The 23,065-nt window shown below is 50.1% G+C and overlaps 3 protein-coding genes across 5 annotated transcripts; 1 reads left to right on the top strand and 2 right to left on the bottom strand.

The window, feature by feature from the left end:
• On the bottom strand, nt 1-1,031 carry H2BK1 (H2B.K variant histone 1; the record flags this gene model as incomplete). Its single annotated transcript, XM_082285688.1, has 2 exons — nt 1-237; nt 912-1,031. The coding sequence occupies 2 exons, from the start codon at nt 1,029-1,031 to the stop codon at nt 1-3; spliced, it is 357 nt and encodes a 118-aa protein (XP_082141814.1).
• Nucleotides 1,032-4,819: 3,788 nt separating this feature from the next.
• Nucleotides 4,820-15,321, bottom strand: LOC309572349 (ATP-binding cassette sub-family F member 2). 2 transcript variants are annotated; one of them, XM_082280561.1, is made up of 15 exons: nt 15,186-15,321; nt 14,780-14,947; nt 12,443-12,655; nt 11,352-11,534; nt 10,867-11,038; nt 10,616-10,711; nt 9,402-9,504; nt 9,224-9,319; nt 9,002-9,121; nt 8,357-8,446; nt 8,019-8,129; nt 7,697-7,759; nt 7,101-7,229; nt 6,057-6,260; nt 4,820-5,422 (listed from the first exon to the last, which is right to left on the bottom strand). In XM_082280561.1, exons 2-15 carry the CDS (start codon nt 14,931-14,933, stop codon nt 5,285-5,287), a joined length of 1,872 nt encoding a protein of 623 aa, XP_082136687.1. In that variant the 5' UTR covers nt 14,934-14,947; nt 15,186-15,321; the 3' UTR covers nt 4,820-5,284. The 2 variants fall into 2 exon arrangements, with proteins under 2 accessions (XP_082136687.1, XP_082136686.1); XM_082280560.1 differs by lacking the exon at nt 15,186-15,321 and having other exon boundaries at nt 14,780-15,153.
• A 142-nt stretch (nt 15,322-15,463) lies between these two features.
• On the top strand, nt 15,464-20,639 carry CHPF2 (chondroitin polymerizing factor 2). 2 transcript variants are annotated; one of them, XM_082292976.1, is made up of 4 exons: nt 15,464-15,960; nt 17,688-18,252; nt 18,693-18,875; nt 19,160-20,639. In XM_082292976.1, the coding sequence occupies exons 1-4, from the start codon at nt 15,689-15,691 to the stop codon at nt 20,420-20,422; spliced, it is 2,283 nt and encodes a 760-aa protein (XP_082149102.1). In that variant the 5' UTR covers nt 15,464-15,688; the 3' UTR covers nt 20,423-20,639. The 2 variants fall into 2 exon arrangements, with proteins under 2 accessions (XP_082149102.1, XP_082149103.1); XM_082292977.1 differs by having other exon boundaries at nt 15,856-15,960; nt 17,654-18,252.
• Nucleotides 20,640-23,065: the final 2,426 nt, after the last annotated feature.

Here is a 23,065-nt window from a genome sequence, read left to right as displayed (position 1 = left end):
TCACTTGCCGCTGGTGTACTTGGTGACAGCCTTGGTGCCCTCAGAGACTGCGTGCTTGGCCAGCTCGCCGGGCACCAGGAGCCTGACGGCCGCCTGCACCTCACGGCTGGTGAGGGTGGCACGGTGGCTGTACTGGGCCAGGTGTGAGGCCTCCGAGGCCAGTTGCTCAAGCATGTCGTTGACAAAGGAGTTCATGATGCTCATGGCCTTGGAGGAGATGGCAAGGTCTGGGTGCACCTACAAGATGGTAACCAAACACCATCTCACACACCCGTCACCCTGGAAGGAGTGGGAGCCCCCTTCCAGACAGGGCACTCTAACCTCAAAAACACCTGCAGTTGCCACCCTAAGGGTTTCCAAGTCATGGGCCACTTTAAACTCAGTATAGGCTCCCATAATGCCACACAAGCTTTGGGATTACACTGGCAGAAGCCTCCTCACAATCCCCATGGAAAACATGGCTGTGAGGGGTGGAAATACTCCAGTCTCCAAGTCCTGTCTACAGACTCATGCTGACAACTGTAACCTAGAAAACTCATGGTCACTTCCAAAAACACTCTCATCTCCCCATCAAAAAATCACCAGACACCTACTCACAGGGCCAGAAGCAGCTGTTTCTGCCATACTGACTTCCATGCAATTACTTCTTCAGGCAGAGATGTGCACCAGAGCTCATTTTCTCTAGGAAACACTTTCTGCTCTAGATCTACCTCTACTACCTCTAGAATCCACCTCCTCAACTTCTAAGCTTCAGCTGGGGCTCTCCTGTACCCACTTACACTTTTTTTTCTTTCTCCATCTCTCTAGAAACCCAGATTTTTCTCCCTTAATCTTTATAGTGTTAACATGCAAGGGGCAGAAATTACTTTATGCACAAAGCAGTTTCTAGCAGAAAAGAAACATTTACTCACCTGCTTCAGTACTTTATAGATATATACTGAAAAAGCTTCCTTTCTCTTAGGCTTCCTCTTAGATCTTTTATCCCCAGAGGTAGCAGCATGACCCTCTTTGTTCAAAGGTTCTGAGCTCATCTTAGCCTCCAACAGACCAACGAGCAAGTGCCGTGGGGCTGGTTATATAGCACGGGCAGCAGAACCTAACTTGCCTCAGGTGCAGCCCCCAAGGAGCAGGACAACTACACACCTGTGGCTGATGATACCACTTTCCACTAAATGAAAAGCAGCTGGCCTGAGAGGAGCTTGGAAGTGACAGATTCAACTAAACTTTCAGACCTGAGAAGTTTGAGTGTAACCTGGGCAAAGAGGGGCAAGAGCAGAAGCATCCAATTTACAGGAGACAGAATTACCAGAGAAGAGCCATTCCCAGGTCCAAAAGGGGTTTGGTGAAAGGAGGGATCTTGCTTTGGTGCAAGGGTGTGAATTGGAGTACTCAAGGTACTCCAGAAACAAATGGGATCACGTCTATGCTATGGAACAGGTAATGCCATCAGGGGAAACTCAGTAACTGCAGGAAGCATTGGGCCTGAGATGAAATGATGGCATCGTAAACACCCTACCAGCCATATTTCCCCTGCTACCTAGCCTGCTCTTGGGATCCCACCTGCTGCACACAACAGGGCCTGGAATGCCAGGATGGGGGGCAGTGGAGGGCTGACACCCCAAGTATGGACAGAAACCAGGATTACACTAATGAGGGTAAATGTGACACAGGAGTTAGACTTAGCCAGGAAAAACGTGCAGCAACACAGCAGAGACATGAACAAAACAGAGTTTTCTGCGCTTTGGGGAGAAAAGGAAACCTTTCAGCAGACACCACTACAGCCATTTCATAGAAGGGTGATGCCAGTATGCTTGTTTGGTGGGGGAACACACCGGGGTCTTTGTGTTGCCAAGTAGAGTCTGTTGCTCAGGTATACACATCGTACTGGCACATCCTGAGCAAATCACATCTTCCAAAGAGTGAGCTTGGGAGACCTCCTTGTCAGTCAGTGATTCTGCTACTGCTTGTGCAGCCCACAGTGTTTCACTGAATTGTTTTATTCTCAGCCTGTCCTCATGGAGAGGCACCTGATCACCCTCCCCTAGTGCAAATACCTGTCACAGTGACAAGGGGGGGTCAGTGCCACAGTGAGGTCTTGCTCCCAGAAACTGAAACATTAGTGATCAGGCAGGACAGGCTGGAATGATCATGTCAGTGCATTTGTGAAGGAGAACGGGCTTGTGAAGGTATGTGTTGGTGGGATCCTCTTGAAACAGGAGTGACTAATACTGGGAGGGAGGACCAGGTGACATCAGCACTTGTGCTTCGTAAGGGGCCATGTGTTGTCAAGGGACAGTACAGGCCTCCCCCCTCAGAGGGACATTCCACCACCCTCCTTGTAATAGGAGCCGTGTTACCTCGGTCTCAGGTCACAGCACAAAGGGACTCTTGGGCTGAAGGAGCTGGGGGCTGTTATATCCCTCCCCAGCTGCCACCGTGCTTGTGATACAGTGTTACACAGTGATAAACACACAGCTGTTTTTTCTGAAAAAAACCCATTTAGTTGGAAGGGAGCCCGTTGGCGGGAGGAGCAGCGACTGGTCACTCAGCACTAGGCACAAGGAGCCTTTACACACCAAGGATGGAGGCTCATCCACTGAGCAGTACCATCAGATTTGAACTCTCAGGTTTGGAGAATTACCATCTGCTTCCCTAGACTGGATATGCTAGAGGCTGTACACGGTGCTGTGTGCTGGGCTTGACTCATCCTAGTGCTGGCTTTGCACTAGGTTTTTGGTTTTTTGATGTATGGATCTACTTGCAGCACATACACAAGGGAATCCCACAAGCCTGCACCTGCCACTTCTGCCTGTGGCTGTGTTAGAGCCAACCTTCCTTTTGGGTAACAGGCAAGAGTGACTGTGCAGGCGCTGGGTCACTTCTTTTACAGAAATGACCATCCTAGCAACTAAGGGGCAATTCTTGTAATTTATCTATAGTTTTCTTTTTCTGCAAAACCAGAAAATTCCCAGCTGAAACAGCTTGAAGTGCCACTGCCCCAGCTTGTGGCTGTCTCTGAAATCAGTGCTCCAGGACATTTGTCTGCCACAGCTGCTTCAGTGCCGCCCAAAAAACTATCACCATGGGACAAAGTGAGGTTAAATCAAGGCTGATAAAGCATGTTTATACATTCCATTTTACAAGTCCTGGCCTACTGTGACCTCTAGTGCAGCTACAGCTGCTTTTGCTTTAAACATGTATCTGTGGTCCTCGTTTATACATCAGAGACATGTCTGCACCCCAGAAGTTCCTCTCTCTTTGCAGCAGCAGACAGTAACAGCACTCATCTTGGCTCCGTGAGCTACAATGCTCCAACTGCTGCCCATCATGCTGGCCGTCATCCCAGTGTCCCCAGGCCATTCTCAGGATTTACCATTCCCAAAGAACTCAGTGTAGGACTGTATCCTGCATTTATTACCACCAGATCTGAAATGTAGTGAAATGAATTGTTGCCAAATCTTTGGTTAGGAAAAGAAGCACATGACAAACAGCTCTAGCCTCAGTCGGGACTCTTTGACCTCACCATTCTCAGAGCTACTTCACAACCTTTTCCAACTCATCAACACTTCCTACAACCTAGAGAGTAGAACAGACATGCATTAATCTATTACTGTTTAACTTTTGTGACCCATCAGTCTTTTGAGTAATCACTTCCCTGTGAGTTTTTACTCCCTTGCTCTACCCGGTAACTTCCAAATCCTCCACTGTAAGATATTCATCCAAGTGACATTTACTGCCATCTACACCTTTCTGCAAGGCTAACTTGGAAGCATTTATACTAATTGGCATTATTTTCCCAGAATGCATTTTTTTTCTTGTCTCAGATCTTTGCCAGAACCAGTGAAAAACCTGAAGGTCCCACTTGATCTACTGGAAGCAGCTCGCGTTATGACATTTGTCCTATGGATGACACACAGCAGCAGTCACAACTTGGATGGGTGCTTTGGGAAATAAAAATAAGGAAATACTCTACTCAAAGTCAAAGCCAGTCAGCTGGCACCAAAGAATGCACTGCATGGGAGCACAACTCCTTCGTTTGTCCTGTCCTTCCATTCACCCAGCAACATGTGCTGCTGGACAGGCTGCTGGGCTACATGAACCTTTCCCGTGACCAGTGTTGCCACTCTCATGTGCCAGTAGTAATTAAAATGATGACTCATGATCAAAAAAAGTTATTAGGTTTGATTTGCTACCTTTCTCTTCAGTACCCTTTGTTTTAATAATAAATTATAAATGTGTTTTATTCAAGGTTCTGTGGCTCAGGGTGAGGTTTGAACACCAACTTTTCCAAAAATCTGTTACTGAGAACAAAAATAAAAGTTCAGCTTCACTTGATTAGTCTTTAGTTAAACCTGCAAGGAACAAGGAATGAATTTGTAGTCCAAAATTCCTACATTATTGAGTCTCATTATTAGACAATTCAAAGTGAAGCAAAAAGACACACCTGAGCCACTGCGTTGGTGAGAACACACACTGCTGTTGCACAGATCTATGTTCTCTCTCTAAAATTGATCTTCAGAACACTTTCAAGTTGTGTCTGTCACCGTCTACAACAGAAGTATCCATGGCTTGTTCTGTGACTCACTGGAAACCCAGTGTTCACTCTGTCTGAGCAGAGGCGCCCCGAGTCTGAGGACCCTGCTCACTGCTTCCACAGCTCAGTACTCACCACTTCACGTGTCTCAAGTTCTGGCCACAGCTTTGGTTGTACTGAGGAACTGAACATTAAGCAGGAAGGGCTGATCCTCACTCAAAGCTCAGCACTTGCTGACTCACCCCAGCACACCCCAGCTACCATGGCTCACAAAACAAGACAACATTGTTCTTCTCTCTTTATTGACTGATGGATTCTCGGGCAGATCTGTTAATTACACTGTTAAATAATAGTTAAAAACAAACCAAGGCCAGAGGAGTTTGAAGTGAAGTATCTAACTGAAGCAGAAATTGGGAGGCAAGAGGCAGAAGCTGGGCTGGGGTCTCCACTTGTGTATCACTGCCACTTGGACACCCCGACGGCCACTGTTGTGACCCCAAGCCAATAGATTCCAAGGCCTGGCTCAGATGGGACATTGTCTAAATAAGGAAACAGTTGCCCAAACGTAGCCAGATCAGGAGAGAACAGCTCTGTCCAGACACAGAGGTGCAAGGCAAGTCGAGGGGAAGCAGTATTGCAGCAATCCTAGAACACAGCCAGAGGGAGCAGCAGTTCCGCTCCTGCCGGCGGGCAGGCGAGTTACATGGCCACCGCCAGCCCCACGGAGAACACGGGCTGGGGCTCCTCAGCTCACACGTTGTGGGTCCGTTTGGTGAGCTGTGGGTCCTCATCCACCAGCTTCGACTTGAGATGCTCCTTGTAGGCAAGGATGTCCCCTTGCCACTTGGTGATTGTCTGCTTCTCACAGACCCAGATCTCCTGTGCGACCTGAGAGCAAACAGACGAGGAGGAAGAGGCGGCAGAGGGGGAGGCGGAGAGAGGTTTGCAGTACAGAATTTTATAATCTTACCAAAATTAAGAAGTTAACTAAAAGCTATTCTCTAAAGTCTGGCAGGAAAAGTTTGATAACTTCCACATTTCAACTACCCAAGAAAAGTACAGAGAAACATCTTCCCTGGTGTTTTCCACATAATTTATACAAGATGTTAGAACTGAAAATCCTAGGCCCCTCTGTATTTCTGATTTTGTTCATGGACTAAGATGAAAAGCCTTTCTTGCTAAATTGGGAATTGAAACAGAAGTAGTTCTTGACCGGAACTACTTGGATCTATCACAGTGAAAAATAAAATCATACCTGAACTCGCAGCCAAAGCTAGAGCTGATAGATCAGCACTTGACATTTGTGGTGGTTTTTATTTTATTTTAAGTACCTAATGTTTTCCTGGGCTAGCTCAGTAATTGTTTAATATGCACACAGTAAAGGTATCGTGTCCACTGATTTTTTTTTTTCTTCACTCACTCATCTTTTTGGGATGAGTAAGGGCCAGTCAGTTGAAAAGACCCTGTTTTAATTACTAAAATGTTAGAAAGGTGCTCTGACAAAACTCACAACTGTCCTTACCTGTTGGATGAGTCTGAAGTCATGGCTGACAAGCATCATTCCTCCTTCAAACTCGTTGATAGCATCTGCCAGTGCATCTATGGTTTCTATGTCCAGGTGGTTGGTGGGCTCATCCAGGAAGAGCATGTGAGGGTTCTGCCAGGCCAGCCAGGCAAAGCACACGCGGCACTTCTGCCCATCAGAGAGGTTCCTGATGGGGCTCACCTGCCCAACACACACATGGCTTGCTGCTCTGCCGTGACCTGACAGCATGCCACCCTGACCCAAACCACTTGGCTCCCACCTTGGCCTCCATGCAGCTCCATGACACAAGAGGACAAATGTTCAGTCAGCCTTATACCTACACTAAGCTTCTCCCAGCCAGGGAAGAAGGGAATTCCAGGGGCTTCTGAAGGACTATACACAGCAAGGCCCAGCTTATGCCAAAGGTGTGTAAGGACAGCTAATTTGTCTGACTGGTATTCACCAACACAACAATCAAACTACTCTCAACTTCTGCAGTGACAAATGGGCAAAAACAATGTAAAAACCAAAGCTGAACTGCAGCCATGTGGACAACTGTTACACACAGGATGTGTCACGTACAAGAGCATGTCATTCTTGGACTTAGAGCACCATAGGTGAGCCCACTCTCTTGTCTCAACCAAGTGGACCCCACAAACAGCCGAGAACCTTCTAGCACTTCTGCCTGGTATTCATCTCAGAAGTAAGAGAGATGCAAAATAGTCCAAGTTACAATTAAAACACACTCAGGTCTAGCACTATACCAGAACTTGTCTTCTTTTCACCTGGAGTCTGAGGGGGTCACCCCTTCAACCCACACTGTGATTCAACCCAATTGCTGTGATCCAAAGAAAGTTCCCATGAGCCGCGAGTTGTTTTTTTTCTCCAATTTCAAAGGCAGAGATGGAAAAAGCATTTTGATGCTGTGGTGTACCATGCTGCATACTGTACCACACTGCCAGGTGTCAGTAGAGCAACAGAAAACACAGAACCTCTACTCCCCTAATGAACAAAAGGTAAACCTCAAGAGCTCATACTCACCTGCTGCTTCCCTGTCAGACCATATCTGCCAATGATTTTCCTCATCTCCTCCTTCTCCTTGATCTCTGGGTAGCATTTCAGCATGTACTCCAGGGGTGAGAGGTCTAAGTCCAACTGCTCTTGCAAGTGCTGACAGAGAAGAAAAGTCAGCTTCAGGCTGTGCAGGCCAACTACTTCATGGCCCTAAGCACTACCCCTGTTACACCCCTCTGGTACCAGGTGAGCGGCAGAACACAAGAGCCAGTAATCCCACCCACAGGACAGCCTCTGTGCTGAACTATTAGGGAATAATTTCCATTTCAGGAGCAGGAGTGCTGCTTCAGAATAGGAGGCTTGTCCTCCACCACCACAAACAAGGCAACCAGCTCTACCATAGCAGGTGGGAGACTGAACAGGAAGGACCACAGCCAGACTCTTTACAGGGTAAGAACATGAGCTGGAGACCATTCCATGGAACAGTTCCTTCCCTCATCTCCAGACACAGAAAGGCAGCAGTGGCAGAGGCCTCAGAAGCAGAACTAGAGGGGCAAGATTCTTTATCCCTGACAGCTTTTTTCTCAGCATTCTCTGTCCCTGGGGGCTGCTGTAGGGAGTACCTGGTGGTATCTACCGATCTTCACATGCGAGTGCTTGCGAATCATCCCATCTGTGGGCAGCAGCTGGAAGGGGAAGATAAAATCATTTCACCGGGAAATCTCTCCTCTTGCAGTATGCCAGAAATACAGAATCCAGCCATCTCTACTCTGGCACAGGGGAGGCAGTCTGAATACATAATATGAGAGAAAAAGCCCTATATTGCAACAAGACGATAGGATTTCTAAGGCCTGACTGGGGTGCTCTGGCAAATAAGTGCAGCTTTGCTGAAGACTATCCCAAAAGTAAAGGTCCAGAGCAGGGTAGACAATGTACAGAGCAAACCTCTCCTGTGAGCAGTTTCAGCAGTGTTGACTTTCCAGCTCCATTGGGTCCAACAAGAGCTACACGAGTATCCAGGTCAATCCCAAACTCCAGGTTATTATAGATCCATGGCTGCAAACCACAAAAACCATGAAATATTATGCCTTTTCAGCAGTTTCCAGAACTGCCCTACTGCACCTGTAATGCTCTGTCCCCAGCAGGCCCAGCATTAGCACTGCCAAGAACTTTGTTCCATTAGTGATACACTGCAGCCTCATCAGGAAGCTCAGCCAAAAGTCTCCCACTTCCAAACAAGGCAGGAATACAAGTGATCTCTGTATGCATACTCCCATACTCACCCCATCCTTGGTGTATCTGAAGCTGACATTCTGCACCATGATGACAGGAGGAGGAATTTTCCCACAGGGTGGAAAGTAGAATGACAAAGTCTGTTAACACAGAATATCCACCTGTGAGACACCCCGGAACACGAGAAAGCCCAGTCATTCTGGTGTAACCATGCCTCACTACCAACATCAGCTGTAGACCAAGGCAACAGATCGTGACTTTTTATAAGCCCCTCCTGCAACTCACTCAGACTTATTCTGATGAGCTGCTTGCAATCTCATCTGCTGGCTAATGAATCCCTATTTCTTTCCCTTTGAAACAAATGTGAGTTTGTACTCTTTACACAAGTAAAAGCTGCACTGAGCATCCTCTCCCATCTCCTATGAGCCCTAGGCATTTCTTTCTGATTTCTGTATCTGCAAAATAGCCTTATTGATACGACAACTCCACTTCCCTCCCCTAGAAAATTCCTCCTCCTCTTCTCATTGTTCAGCATTACTCCATGCTGAGTACAGGGATCCTTGGCATCAGGAAGGGTATCTCATTCTTGCTACTAGCTCTGTTAGCCATTCTTGCTGTCTGCTAAAGACTCTTCTGCTCCTGTAGTCTGTGTTTCAAATACAGATCTCTAGATGCAATTCCATGTCTGATCCTACCTTATCATTCACAACTCTCTCTGTCAAGCCAGAAGCCATCATTTTTTGAAGGGTCTTCTCCTTGCTCTGAGCTTGCCTGGCCAGCTTTGCACTACCATGACCAAATCGTGCAATGTAATTCTGCAACAAAAGAGTTAGCCAAAAGCCACAGTGATAAGGTTGAGGAGGGGCAGGGATGCCCACTACAAGGGTAGGAGGGTGCTCATGCAGCTAAGCAGGTACCTTCATATGGGCAATCTGATCTTGCTCCCAGTGGAATCGCTTCATTTGATTTTCTTCTAATTCCAAGCGAGTCTTTACATACTGATCATAATTTCCCTGGAAAGAGAGCATGGAACATCAGATGTGCCCAGAGAACAGCTCCTGTTTCTGCTGGTTACATGGGGCACTGTCTACTCACCGTGTAGTACTTAAGTTTGCGGTTGTGCATGTGGATGATGTTGGTGCAGACGCCGTTCAGGAAGTCCTGGGAGTGGGATATCAGCACAAGGATCCGCTTGAACCTGTGGCACCATGCAAGTTCTTAGAGACTAAACTAGGAAAAGAAAACCTGTTCGTTGGCCCTGATGGTGACAAAGGCTTTATATGCACCAGATTTCTCTTGCCTACAATCAGATTAAGAACAAAAACGTCACAGCCAGGGAGATGCTCTGGGGAAACCGGAAGTAAAGTAGCTACAACCAACTGCAGTGAGTAAATCCTGCCAACAGTTTTCACTGTAGTAAAACACCCTGCACCACTAGATAGTCTTTGCCTGTTATCACAAAAAGCCCAGAATTGGCTGCCTATGTGGCAGGTGACTTGTGCCACTGATGCAGCTGACTCCACTGGCATCACATTTCTAAGACGTTTCATCCTTTGTTGCTTACTTTCCTCTCAGTACAGACTCCCATCCGTTAGGCACACTGCACCTGGCTGCGCTCCAAATCCGTACAATGAGGGGTTAAAGCCTCCCCAAAAGAGGTTCAAAGTTCTTTTCTAAAGCACCTGACTTCTAAAGCAAGGACACAAAAGGTTCAACTGACAGAGCTGATGGAAAAACCTCTGCAAAGGCAAAGCCCTTCTCACAATACAGTTCTTTTAATGCATACCCCAGATAACCTGAGTTTCCTAACTACTCCTAAGCTTTTTGCCTTACACCTTAACATTCTACCTTTGCTATGAAAACCAGTCACCTTACACACTAGCAGAAGATGAAACCAACACACTCAGATACTACAGTTCAGTGAAAACAGAGAAATGGTGGGCAGGAAGATGAGCTGAGAGCCAGATCTGGAAATCTCACACTACTGGTACGGTACACAATGCTGGTACACAGGCTGCCAAGGCCTGCTCCTGGCTTTCAAGGAAGCACCTTTAACCTGGGAGTACAAACCAGCATTTCTCATTTCTTCAGTGCCAGGAGGATAGGGGATTGTTTTGAATTCTTTACTCTTGCATCAAGCATGTCACATAGCAGAAAGCAGTTGTCACTGATACTGCAACACAGTTATGCACCCACAAGAACTATACAGTTACTCCTGCAGACCTTGCTTACATGCTGGCAAGATGTTCATGCTCACATGCTGACAGAAAAGCACAACCCACAGAAGCAGCAAACTCCTCTGTGCTTACGTTTTCAGCTCTTCCTCCAGCCACACGCAGGCATCCAGGTCAAGGTGGTTTGTGGGCTCATCGAGCAGCAGCATAAAAGGCCGAATGAAGAGCGCCCTGCAAGGACAGGGGAGATGACAGCATAGGGTAAGTGCAGGGTAACCCAAAGCCTCTCAGCTCTGCTCTGAGTTCTTAGAACTGTGTCTGTGGTTCTGCAGAGTCAGGAGCAGGCAGGCATTCTCGCAGGAGGCAGGAGGCACTATTCCACTCACCTGGCAAGAGCCACCCTCATTCTCCAGCCACCACTGAAGTCCTTCAGCTTCTTCCTCTGCATGGCTGGCGTGAACCCCAAGCCGTGAAGGATACGTGAGGCCCGTGCTTCTGCCTTATCAGCATCCAGCTCCTCCAGACGTTCATATAACTCCAAGAGTTTCTCACATTCCGCTGAAAGAGAGCCTGCCGGTCAGCACCTCCGCCTATAAAGGGCTCCCAGCTGCACTGCTGCATAGCATGGAAACCTCACAGTCCCTCTGCTTTTCCCCTATTTAGCCCCCTCCATATCCAAGCCTGAGACACTTCTTAAGATGCTGCATGGAATAATTCATCCAAAGAAGTGTCATCCGTGCCCATTAGTACAGGCAGCTGAGGGAAACAGGTACCACAACATGTGAAAACTCCACTAAGGAACCAACCCAAATTTTCTTTGGTGGGGAAGGAAACGGGAGAAAATGTCCCTTGGGACTCTGAGAAGCTTTACCATCTTCATGAGCTAAACGTTCTGCCTCTCGCTCCAGCATGGCCCTCTCTGTATCCACCTCCATCACACACTGCAGAGGGGTCTTGTCACTGGGAGGCATCTCTCGGGTCAGGTGATAGATGTCAATATGCTCTGGGATGGGCACTTCTCGCTTCCCAATAGCCGACAAAAGCATGGATTTCCCTGTGTGCAGATAATCACAATTAATTGCTGGATTCAGTGAGATACAACATGACAGTGAAACTGATGAGATACACTCAGATCTCACTGTGATTCCTTCGCTTTCCAACCTCAGAAAATCCTGAAGAATTTTTTTCCCAAGAGGCCAGAAGAACTGGAGAGGCCACTGCCTCACTCTGACAGGCCGCCCTCCTAGCTAAGGCTCACCACCCCAGGGACAGGACATGAAGAAGCTTTTTGGAAACCACTGCATTTCAGCCCTTGCCCAGATTTGGGAAACTTTATCTCTGTTGTACTTTCTGCTGTCTAACCAGGTCTGACAGCTGGTATCAGGATCCCAGATTCCAAAGACTTGTAACATTGAGGAAAATAATGCACTCATCCCTAAACAACCTGGGTTTTCCTGAAAGTTAAACTAGATGGTCACTCTTATTAGCACCCCTCCAATCACACCCATATTCTGCATCTCTCAATGTAGCATCACTTTCTCCAAGGACTGTACAGTTGTTTTCCCAGTCAGGCCAAACCACACACTTTCTACTCCTCCATACAGTACAAGTTCTTTGGCCAACACCATCAGCATTGGGTTTACTGGCATTACTAAGCAAATCAGGCAAACAGGAATCAGGCAGATTAACAGATCCCAGACATCTCACCCAATGCTCCATAGAAACAAGACCAAAAGCACAGTCCAAATCTAGAATGCAATCTCAGGCTTCTATCAACAATCCTAGTAATTCTCCTTCCTGGGTGGAGATACGGGAGATCAGAAACTGCTCTGTCCCAACCAGGTCCATCTAACAGTCCTCTTTCTGGTTTCCAGCACTTCCCACATGTACCTGCCCAGCTTCTCAGCAGCATGACACCTTTACCGAGCTCCAGGGAGCCATGTCACTTTCCCCGCAGCTTACCAATCCCATTGAGTCCAATCAGGCCATAGCGTCTCCCAGAGTTCAGCTCCAGTTTGGTGTCACTCAGCAGCTCCTGACCATGAAAGGTCAGTGAGAGGTTGATGATATGCACATCAGTGCTGTTGGGGTGGGAGGCCAGCACTCCTGTCACGGCTCGGGCAGCAGCTTTCTTTAACTCAAAGTCCTCCAGCTCCTTTGTAAGAGCGTCCACCTCTATATGTGAGAAGACCAGAAGTGTTACTGATTTACAACCATGAGAGAAGCCATAAGCCTCTGTACCAAAAGGCCCAGGACCATAAAAACAACTCCCATTTCTGCAGAAGAGTTGAGGAGACCCAGATGCAATGAAACTCAGCTTTTCAGCTTAGCAGGCGGATATATACGGTCTAGCAGGAACTTCCACCAGCTAAATATCTAAATGTCATCTAAATAAAACAGGACCATCAGAACTAAGTGAGCAGCCAGAACAGTGAGCCAGTTTTCTGAATGTGATGGGACTAAGCCCCCTGGCAGGAAGGACTAGACTAGGAATAGAATGTACAAAGTATTGCCTGCAAGCTTAAGAAAAGGCTTGACCAGAAAATTAGTTTACTAGAAAATAAATGAAGGGAAAGCTGAGAATAGAGAAGCAGCAGCACTGGAACAGTCCCTATTAATTTTCTGAGAAGCTACTATGTCCATCTGCACGTTCCCCTCTTCCCGTCCTCCTACAGTAAAAGCAAGTAATAGAATCACAGAATCCTGGAATGGTTTGGGTTACATCTTCTAGACCATCTAATTCCAAACCCACTGCCATGGTCAGGGACACCTTCCACTAGACCAGGTTGCTCCAGGCCCTGTCCAGCCTGGCCTTAGACACTTCTAGGAACGGGGCAGCCACAGCTTCTCAGGACCACCTGTACCAGAGCCCCACCACCATCTTTCCTGTCATGCTGACCTTCTGTCACAGGCCAACTTCACTCCTCGGTGAGAGATGCTGCCCTTTGAAGCAGCCAACGGCACTAGTGATCTTGGCAGGCAGATCTGATTTCAGATTGTGCCAGCACGGAATGACATCCTGGCTGTCAGCATCCAGCACTCCTGGCAAAATCACTCACTCAGCAAAATCACTATTAACACCCTGGCAAATATGCTTTAGCCAAGGAGCAAAACACGTCACTGGCACTGATACAGGACCCCTTCGGGCAGTGCCACAGAGCAGTGACAACAAGGTATGAAACAGGTGAGCAAAAATGGGCAAGGGAGTTTTATCCCTCATGTGTAAATAGCTCAGTAAGAAATATGTCGGTATCGACCCACACAGAATCATATGATCTCCTGAGCCGGAAGGGGCCCACAAGGATCATCGAGTCCAAGTCCGGGCCCTGCACAGAACACGGCACAACCCCACCCCGTGCCTGAGAGCGCTGTCCCGAGGCTCCCCGAGCCCCTGCCGGGCCCCGGCCCGCCCCCGCCCCAGCCCGCACCAATAGGGAGGCGGCATGCAAATGAGCCCCGGCAGAGCGCGGCGATTGGCCGGCTCGGGCCGGGTCCCCGCGGCGGCTCCGAGCGCCCCGGGGCCGGCCGGAGCCCGGACCCTGCGCGCGGAGAGGCGCGCTCGGCACCCGCGGGCAGGAGCGGCCCTTCCGCGGCTCCGTGCCGCACACCGACCGCCTCTTGGCACAGCGCACCGCGGGCTGAGCCTGCAGGAAGCTTGCGGACTGCCAGGTGAGCTAAAGGAAGGCCCAAAATTAAACTCTCTGTAAGCGTTACCTGCTTATTTCCTTTACCCCAACAGCTCCCTGTGGCAAAGCCTCTCTCTTTAACAGGCACAAAACCTCTTTTAGAGGCAGGCTCTTAGTTTCTGCAAACCAGGTATGTCTCAGAAAAACAGGTGAGCAGAGAGTCAGAGCAATAGCAGTAGGAAGAGAATTAATTCAGACGCTACAGTGGTTTCTGCAGCAGGAAAGAAAACTCCAAACAGGTCTGGGCATCAAGCACCAGAAGATCGAGGCAGTGTCTATCTGAGAGGGGGAAGACACCATCAGCCCCCTCCATCTTCACACTGCCATGCCTCAAGCAAAGGCCACGGGCATCCTTTACACACATGGCCCACGCGGAGCCCCCGGGGCTGCGGGTGTCCTGCTGCCTCAGGGCAGAGTGGTCCCGACGGCATCTACTGGAGCCGCCCGGTTCCGCGCAACCCATGCCCGAGGGGTTTCACCAGCAGAACATCAACGTCGCAATTCACCCACCCCGGGACACTGCCGAGCGTACAGAGTCCGGCCGGGAACGACGCCGGCCAGGCCCCCCGCCCTGGGACACGCGGGGCAGACACCGGACTGGCCACCCTCTCACCTGGCAGCACCGTCCCGTTGGCCTCCGGTGGCCGGACTTCCTGCGGCTCCGTCCCGGCATCACCGTTCTCGTCCGGGACCCGGCGCGGCCGCTGCCGGGCCTTGGCCGCCTCCTTCTTCTTGGCCGCCTTCTTCTTGGCCAGGTCGGAGGGCATGGCGCGGGTGGGAGCTACGCCAGAGGGGGCGACAGGCGCCGTTAGGCCACGCTGACCCGGCCCGGCCCGGGTCGCCCCGCCTCTGTTCCCCCGCCCCGGCGGCCCCGCGGGCCGTCCACCCCGGCCCGGAGCACACGGCGCCGCCGGCTCCTCCCGAGGGTGCTCTCCCGCTCGCTGGGCTGCCCGCGCCGCGCCGCCCGCCCCGGCCCTGCCCCCGGCTCCCCGCTCTGGGCTCCCCAGGCCCGCCCGCACCGGCCGCTCGCGCTTTCCTTCTGTCGCAACAGCCCCGCCGCGACCGCGTGCGCGCGCCCCGCCCCCGCGGCGCCCCGGCCAATGGCAGCGCTCGCCGTCACCTGCGCCGGGCGGCGCGCGGCCCCGGGGAGCGCCGTCCGCACAGCCCGCCGCGCCTCCCGGCATGCTGCGCGCCCGCTCGGCCCCACCCCCGCACGTACCATAGAGGCGCCGGTGTTGCTGGCCAGAGCGGCCGCCAGGCACCATCGAGAGTAGAGCGGAAGCGGAAGCGCGCGGGGCGATGCGACAGGTGAGGTGGCAGCGGCGGAGAGCGGCCGGGCTGAAGCCGCCGCCACTCCCCACGGCCCCGGCCCGGAACCCCGGCCCACCCTCTGTCCTGTCACCGGCCTGCGGGTAACAGAGTCCCGGGGCCGCCGTCCCGTAGGGCCGCTGCCGCCCGAGCGCCCCGCGCCCGCCATGTCCTGCGGCCGCCCTGTGAGCTCGGCCTGGCCGTAGCTGCCGCGATGCGCCTGGGCGCGTTCCTGAGCGCGCTGCGGCCCGCGCTGCCTCTCCTGCTCGGGCTGTCCCTGGGCTGCAGCCTGAGCCTCCTGCGCGCCTCCTGGAGCCACAGCGCGGCTGAGGAACGCTGTCTGGCACCGGGGCCGCCCGCGCCGCCCGCCCGTGGGGCTCCGCCCGAGGCAGGGGAGGGGAGGCCCGGCCCGGGCCACGAGGACTTCAGGCCCCGGATTGTGCCGTATTACAGAGACCCCAACAAGCCTTACAAAAAAGTGCTCAGGTAAGTTGCGGTTTTTCTGGCCTGGATTTCCTCCAAGCAAAATATTCTCGTGTGAAGTTCTAAATTTTTGTGTGAGTGAACAGGTTCAAGGTGGAATTTGCTGTTTGAAATAACTTTTGTAGTAAGAGCGTGGTGCACCAAGGCAACGGCCGAGATTGTTACCTTAAGGGGTACAAGAGATGTGTTCAGGAAATTAACATGAGGGGAAAAAAGGCAGCAAAATTGTCCAAGAGGAGTGAGAATATTTCTTCTCAATATGGGGAGGGTGATTCTGCCCTGCTCAGGTGAGACCCCACCTGCAATGCTGCATCTAGCAATGACATCAGCTTGTTGGAGCGAGTCCAGAGGAGGCCACCAAGATGATTAGAGGGATGGAGGAAAGGCTGAGAGAACTTGAGTTGTTCAGTCTGGAGAAAAGAAGCCTCACAGTGATCTAGTTGCAGCCTTACAGTACCAGAAAGGGACCAGCCAAGAAAGATGGAGAGAGACCGTTTAACAAGGATGTGGAGTGACGGGACAAGGGGGAATGACTTCAAACTGAAAGGGAGTAGGTCTAAATTAGATATCAGGAAGAAATTCTTTCCTGTGGGGATGGCAAGGCACTAGCACAGGTTACCCACAGAAGCTGTGGCTGCCCCATCGCTGCCAGTGTCCAAGGCCGGGATGGATGGGGCTTGGAGCAACCTGGGATAGTGGAAGATGTCTCTCTCTGTTGTTGGAACTAGATATTAAAGGTCCCTTCTGCCTCAAAACATTGGGGGATTCTGTGATTCTTTTGTTACTCACATTTAATAGAACATGTTAAATTATTCTTCAAAACTTTTTTTAACTGGTCTGCTCAGTAGGAAAATTTTGATCAATTAATAGTAGTATATGTGTTAAGGAAATTTTCCTGCCTGACCATCCAGGAGCCACTGGGCATTGCACTGGCACTGCCCTAGGCTGTCACTGCTGGGACCGAGGCTCCTTTGCAGCTACAGCTCTGGTGACCCAACAGGTGCCTTGCTCAGCTCCTTCCACACACCACACTCATACTGTCAGACAAGTTTCCTTGGCCCCAGGTTTCCTGTAGCAGTCCCTTTGGTTTCTTTAAGTATTTCACTTGTGGTGCAGCAGCATCATAACAGCTCAGGATGGTACCTGTGTAGAGGGACCCTGAACAAAGGGACCCCTGGACATTTGTACCCTCACAGGCTCTGTGTACTCTCTGGTGGTTTTTGGTCTGGAGTCTTCTCATTGTTCACTGGGTCCTGCAGGGCTCTGTGCTGTTTGTGAGGCCAAAGACCACCACCCATTGCTGGCTCATGGCCGGGGGATTCAGTGATCTCCCAGCACCCAGGGTGCCATGTGCAGCTGGTGCACCCCAGCCACTAGCATTAGAGACTCCTCAACAGTCAGTCCTGTGTTTTTATTGCACATACCTGCTAAGCTGCACCATGTACTAAGTTCCAGGTGGTTAGCTCTGTGGTATTTTGATTTTAATTGCACTGGTACAGTTTTCTAGCTCACACAGATAACGTGAGATTGTAGCTGCCTTGAAGGAAGCAAGTGTTTTTACAAAATGGGTTTTTCACTAGTGAGTCTTCTCTTAAAGCTCTATGACTAAGCTTGACTTTTTCACCCTGGGTAGATTCCAGCAGTTAAAGACTTATCCCAAGTTACCATAATTCTTTGATTTTTTTTTCTCCTCCAGCTGTTTGTCATGTAGGTATGTACTTCCTTTACAGAACTCGCTACATCCAGACAGAATTGGGATTCCATGAGAGACTATTTGTGGCTGTCCTGACCTCCAAGGCCACACTGAACACATTGGCAGTGGCAGTGAACAAGACAGTGGCCCACCACTTCCCTCGCCTGCTGTACTTCACCGGGCTGCGCAGTGCCAAGGTGCCCCATGGCATGGTGCTGGTGGCCCACGGCGATGAGAGGCCCATTTGGCTCATGTATGAGACCATGAACTATATCCATCAACATTTTGGTTCTGACTATGACTGGTTCTACATCATGCAGGATGACACCTATGCCCAAGCTGAACAGGTCAAGGCTCTGGTGACACACCTGAGTATTAACCAAGATGTGTACCTGGGGCGAGCAGAGGAGTTCATCGGGGGAGATGAGCAGGCCCGTTACTGCCATGGGGGCTTTGGCTACCTGCTGTCCCGTAGCCTGTTGCTTAAGCTCCATCCACACCTGGACAGCTGTCGCAATGAGATCCTCAGTGTGCGCCCAGATGAGTGGCTGGGTCGTTGCATCATTGATTTCCTTGGCATCACTTGTGTTTCCCAGCTCCAGGTATTACCTCCCTGCTCGGGTCTTGTGTTAGCTGAGCCTGACAGAGCCCAAAATCTTACTTGTTCTCTGCCGCATAGCCAAGTGGCTTTTTTGTGAGTTGCAGAGGAAGGAAGGGCTGTGTGCTATGGCAGCATTGCGGAGGGCCCAGAATCACAGCTGGGATGTTGAGGGAGAGAGAGCACACATAGGATTTAATTTTCAACCTACTAGCAGGGCTGATTCACATGTTTTTGAAGGCAGGATAAAAAGGGTATGTTGGTACCGAGAAACAAGTGGGAATGCAGTGCAGGGTGGGAGGGACAACTTACCCCTTTTTTTTTTTTTTTTTTTGGGTACTACAGTCAGTATGGAAAGAGGGACAGGTGTGTGTCTGGGGTGAGGAAAAGTTGCTCTGCGAACTTGAGTTCCATGCCAGTCTTTCTGGCTTTTGTCTGCTTCAGGGCCAGCATTATCACACTTATGAACTGGCCAAGAATACTGAATTGGAGAAGGAGGAAGAAGAGGAGTTTCAAGCAGCTCTTGCAGTGCACCCCGTTTCTGACGTGACCCTGATGTACCGGCTGCACAAGCAGTTCAGCAGGATCCAGCTGGACAGAGTCTATCAGGAGATCCAGGACCTCCAGGTATGTGGTGAGGGATATCTGCAAAAACTCCTTGACCAAACAGATTGCCTTCATTTTCAGCACACTGGAGGAAGATGATTGCTTCTGTTTGTGAGCAACTGTTAGTCAGACACAGGCTACAGTCCCTTGTCTCAGAAGCAGCACTTCTGACACCACATTACCCAAAACTGCTGGTGTGACACTACCCATGTACAGTTGTAGGTGGTGAGGTGGGCCTGGGGAGGAGCTGATCTGAACCTCTTTGAGAACATGTGGGGATCAGTTTGTGCTCTCTGTTTGCACAGATGCAGATCAGGAACCTGACAGCCCTGACCCCTGCAGGTGAGGCAGGTGTGACCTGGCCTGTGGGCATTAATGCCCCATTCCTTCCAAAGTCCCGTTTTGAGGTGATCAGCTGGGACTACTTCACGGAACAGCACCTCTTCTCCTGTCCTGATGGCTCCCCAAAGTGTGAGCTCTCTGGAGCCAGTAAGGCAGATGTCAGCGAAATCATTGAGTCTGCGGTCGAGCAGCTGAACCGTCGCTATCAGCCCCTGCTCCGCTTCAGCAAGCGGCAGCTGCTGAACGGCTACCGGCGCTTCGACCCTACGCGGGGCATGGAATACACGCTGGACCTGCTCCTGGAGGCTGCCACCCAGAAGGGTCACAGTCATGTTCTGGCCAAGCGAGTGAGCCTGGTGCGACCCTTAAGTAAGGTGGAAATTATTCCCATGCCATATGTGACAGAGGCCACACGGGTGCAACTGGTGCTTCCCTTGACAGTGCAAGACCTGGATTTTGTAGCAAACTTCCTGGATATGTTTGCTATGAACACACTGGACACACATGATAATGCCCTGCTGACTTTGCTTTTTATCTACCATCCCTACGATGCCCAGAGAGTTGGTCAGGTGGATGTTTTTGCTGGAGTCAAAGCCATGGTAGGAGAGCTAGAGAAACGCTATGCAGAAGTTAAAATCCCATGGATTAGTGTTAAAACAGAGGTGCCATCGCAAGTGAAGCTCATGGATATAGTCTCAAAGAAGCATCCCGTGGATACACTGTTCTTCTTGGCCAGCGTCTGGACAGAAATCAACATGGAGTTTCTGAACCGCTGCCGCATGAATACCATCAGCAATTGGCAGGTCTTTTTCCCTGTGCATTTCCAGGAGTTCAACCCCGCACTGGTGTACCGTGGTGAGCAGACAGCATCCTCCAACACTGACTTCCTGAGAGATGGGCATTTTGACAGACATTCCTTTGCTGAGGCCTGCTTTTATAATTCTGACTATATGACAGCACGTACCAAGCTTGCAGCTGATATCCTGGACCGAGATGAGGTGCTGGAGAGCATGGAGGTATTTGATGTCTTCCTCCACTATTCTGGCCTGCACTTGTTCAGGGCTGTGGAGCCAGGGCTAGTGCAGAAATACACACTGAGAAGCTGCAATCCCCGGCTCAGTGAGGAGCTGTACCACCGCTGTGTGCTCAGTAACTTGGAAGGACTCGCGTCCCGCTCACATTTAGCCATGGCCCTCTTTGAGCAGGAACAGGCCAACAGCACTTGAGAGATGAGAAACAGCAAGAGCTTCTCAGCACCTTAACACTTGGCACTTTCCATCCCCTTCCCAGCCTTGCCATGGGTGAAGGGTATGTGAGGTCAAGGGAGGAGGAAGACTTTCCCAGACCCACTCTGAGGCACTTGGGCTATGGAGTGAGGCTGTTTCAGTGGAGGGGGTTTGGTTTGGTTTTGGGTTTTTTTTTAAATAAATTTAATGTTCTTTCCAGGCAGAGTAATGTGGTCACTTGTAAACTTTGCAGTCTCTGGATGAGGGAGGTAAACAAGCTGTAGAGTTGACCTTACTTAAAGCTATGTCATTCTGCTGAGCAGTGCAGGCAGAGAGTGAGTATGAGCTGTGTACTTGGACAAAGTTACCTTGACTGGTTCTGGTTTAGCTGGACAAAGCTATTCAACCACTTTCACTTTGCTGGTTTTGGCTCTTTCAGAGCTGCAGAATGGTTCCAGCTTAAGTATCTGGGGGCTGGAGACTCCATAGTCCCTCCCAGCAGTATGATCTGGTGGATAGTAACTTTTACAGTTGAAAACTTCTTTCTCCTGTTTAAATGAAATTTCTTGCATTTCGATTTGTGCCCATTGCTTCTCTTAGCATCACTGGACACCACTGAGCAGCAGCTGTTTGCGTCTTCCTTACACTCTCCTGTTACTGACACACACACGGATGAGACTGCCCTGAGCCTGTTCTCCAGATGGAACAGTCCCAGCTTTTGCAGCCTCACTGTCAGGACAAACACTCCCATTACTTAACATTTCCACATCCCTTTGCTGGACTAACTCCAGTATGTCCATGTCTGTCTTACTGGGAGGCCCAGACTGCACACAGCACTCCTGGCATGTCTCACGTGTGCTAAGGAGACAGGTCATTGTCCTTGACCTGCTGGTCACAGTCCTACTGCCTCAGCCCAGGATGCTGTTGACCACTTTTGCTCTGCGGGAATGCTGCTGGCTTGGTATCCATTAGGACCCCACTAATCCTTTTTCAGCTTTCCAGCATCATCTTTCTAGCCAACATCCCAGAAATCAAAGCCCAAAATCCTAAAGTGAACTTGTGAGTTTATGTGATAAGTTGGCAAGTGTGATTGACTCTGTTCATCGCTGCAGGGTCACTGCTGAAGGAGAGAGCTTATATTTGCTACACTCATCTCATGAGGTGAGCAAGGTGAAGGTCTGGTGTTGGCATCAAAAGAGATGCTGAAAAATCAGAAAAGCTTAAAAGAAGTATTCAGAATCAGGAACATCAGTTCAAATTGGATAGAAATGTCAGATTTGCTTATTTAACAAGTAAGGCATGCCTCATTTACATGGGAAGAAGACAGATCTCTGCAGTGCCTTATGGGGATGTGTTTGTTGCTGAGCACATGTTCGCAGAATGAGGACAAGGGCAGCTACCTGGGAAACCTTTTTTTATTATGATGGTTGTTCTGCATGGGGAGGTCCTGATCCATTATGATCCAAGTAGGAAAGAGATTCAGACTCTGTAGGGTGCTATTTAAGATATGATGTGTTAGAGCTAACACGATAGAATAGTGTACATCATCTCATATTCCTGAGATGTGGGGAACTCTAAGTGGGCCTCTGCTCTCCACCCAGCATGCCCTGCAGAGCCCACCTGCAGTGCTGGTTCTCCCTTTTTTGCCATTAGAGCCATTATAAGAGTGCAAGAAAACAACTCTGTCTACTAGTGAGGCAAGAAATTCTCATGCAAACATCCTTTCTGTCTGACAGCAGGAATGACGAACAAAGGCCAGGCCACGTGAGTGGCAGAACGGCTGCACATGACCGAGAGCTGCCCACAGGCATCTCTGTATGAGGAGCTGGCTGAGACTGTCTGGTGGGCAAGGGATTTGTGCAGCAAACCGAGGCCTGACTGTTACCCTGTGAGCAGCACAGGCCTGTGTGTGCTCAGGTTAACATCTCCTTGGGATGTAGTGACTGCCAGGTGCGATCATGTGCCATGGCAGAGATGGACAGAGTGAAAACCCCGATGCTTGCCTTGGGGATGGCGTGCTCATCTTGAGTGCAGAAGAGATTCTGGTGCAGGGAGTCAGAGAGGATGCAGCGCTTGTAATTGCAGGTTTCAGGACGGTGTAATACCCAAGGAGAATTCCTTGGATCACTGTTCTACATAACACATCTGGAAGCACTGGCAGTAGACACTGGGTCCTGTAAGAAACTAAGCAAGCAGCAGATCTACTGCACCGGGACATAGTGGGTGTCATGCCACCAAGCCGAGCATTAACCTGGGAGAGATGCAGGAATTGGCTGTCAGGAATTGCTGTGACTGAGAGCTGTAGGGGGTACAACAGGTGGGGATGTCTGGATGTAAAACAAGCTGCTAAAGAAAAGGGTTTGAAATGACATAGGGCAAGCAAGAATCATTACTGAGTCCTCATTAGGGAAGGAAGAGAATCATGGGAAATAGGATAGTGAGATTTGATGGATGTAACCCAAAAGCCAGAAATGTTGTTGCCAACTTGTTGTTGGAAAGTCCTTGCCTGTGTCAGGGCATGTCAGATGATGATGCAGCACTACACAGAACTTAAAATTCTTGAAAGCGTCTTGGGAGAAAGCTGAGGGAAGCTGGAAGCTGATTCTTCTATTTTTAAAAATCCAGTTCTGTGGGAAAGGAAAG

The sequence above is a fragment of the Coloeus monedula genome, assembly GCF_965178545.1.
Source record: "Coloeus monedula genome assembly, chromosome: 1".
Classification (NCBI taxonomy): Eukaryota; Metazoa; Chordata; class Aves; order Passeriformes; family Corvidae; genus Coloeus; species Coloeus monedula.
This window is presented reverse-complemented; position numbering and strand designations above follow the sequence as displayed.

Coding starts and splice junctions, on each gene's coding strand:
- LOC309572349 (XM_082280561.1), bottom strand. CDS start 14,933: ATGCCCTCCGACCTGGCCAAGAAGAAGGCGGCCAAGAAGAAGGAGGCG. Junction 9,122..9,223: donor ATCAGATTGCCCATATGAAG/GTACCTGCTTAG, acceptor CTTTTGTTGCAG/AATTACATTGCACGATTTGG. Junction 5,423..6,056: donor ACTTCAGACTCATCCAACAG/GTAAGGACAGTT, acceptor GTTTGCTCTCAG/GTCGCACAGGAGATCTGGGT.
- CHPF2 (XM_082292976.1), top strand. CDS start 15,689: ATGCGCCTGGGCGCGTTCCTGAGCGCGCTGCGGCCCGCGCTGCCTCTC. Junction 18,253..18,692: donor CTTGTGTTTCCCAGCTCCAG/GTATTACCTCCC, acceptor TGTCTGCTTCAG/GGCCAGCATTATCACACTTA. Junction 18,876..19,159: donor AGGAGATCCAGGACCTCCAG/GTATGTGGTGAG, acceptor CTGTTTGCACAG/ATGCAGATCAGGAACCTGAC.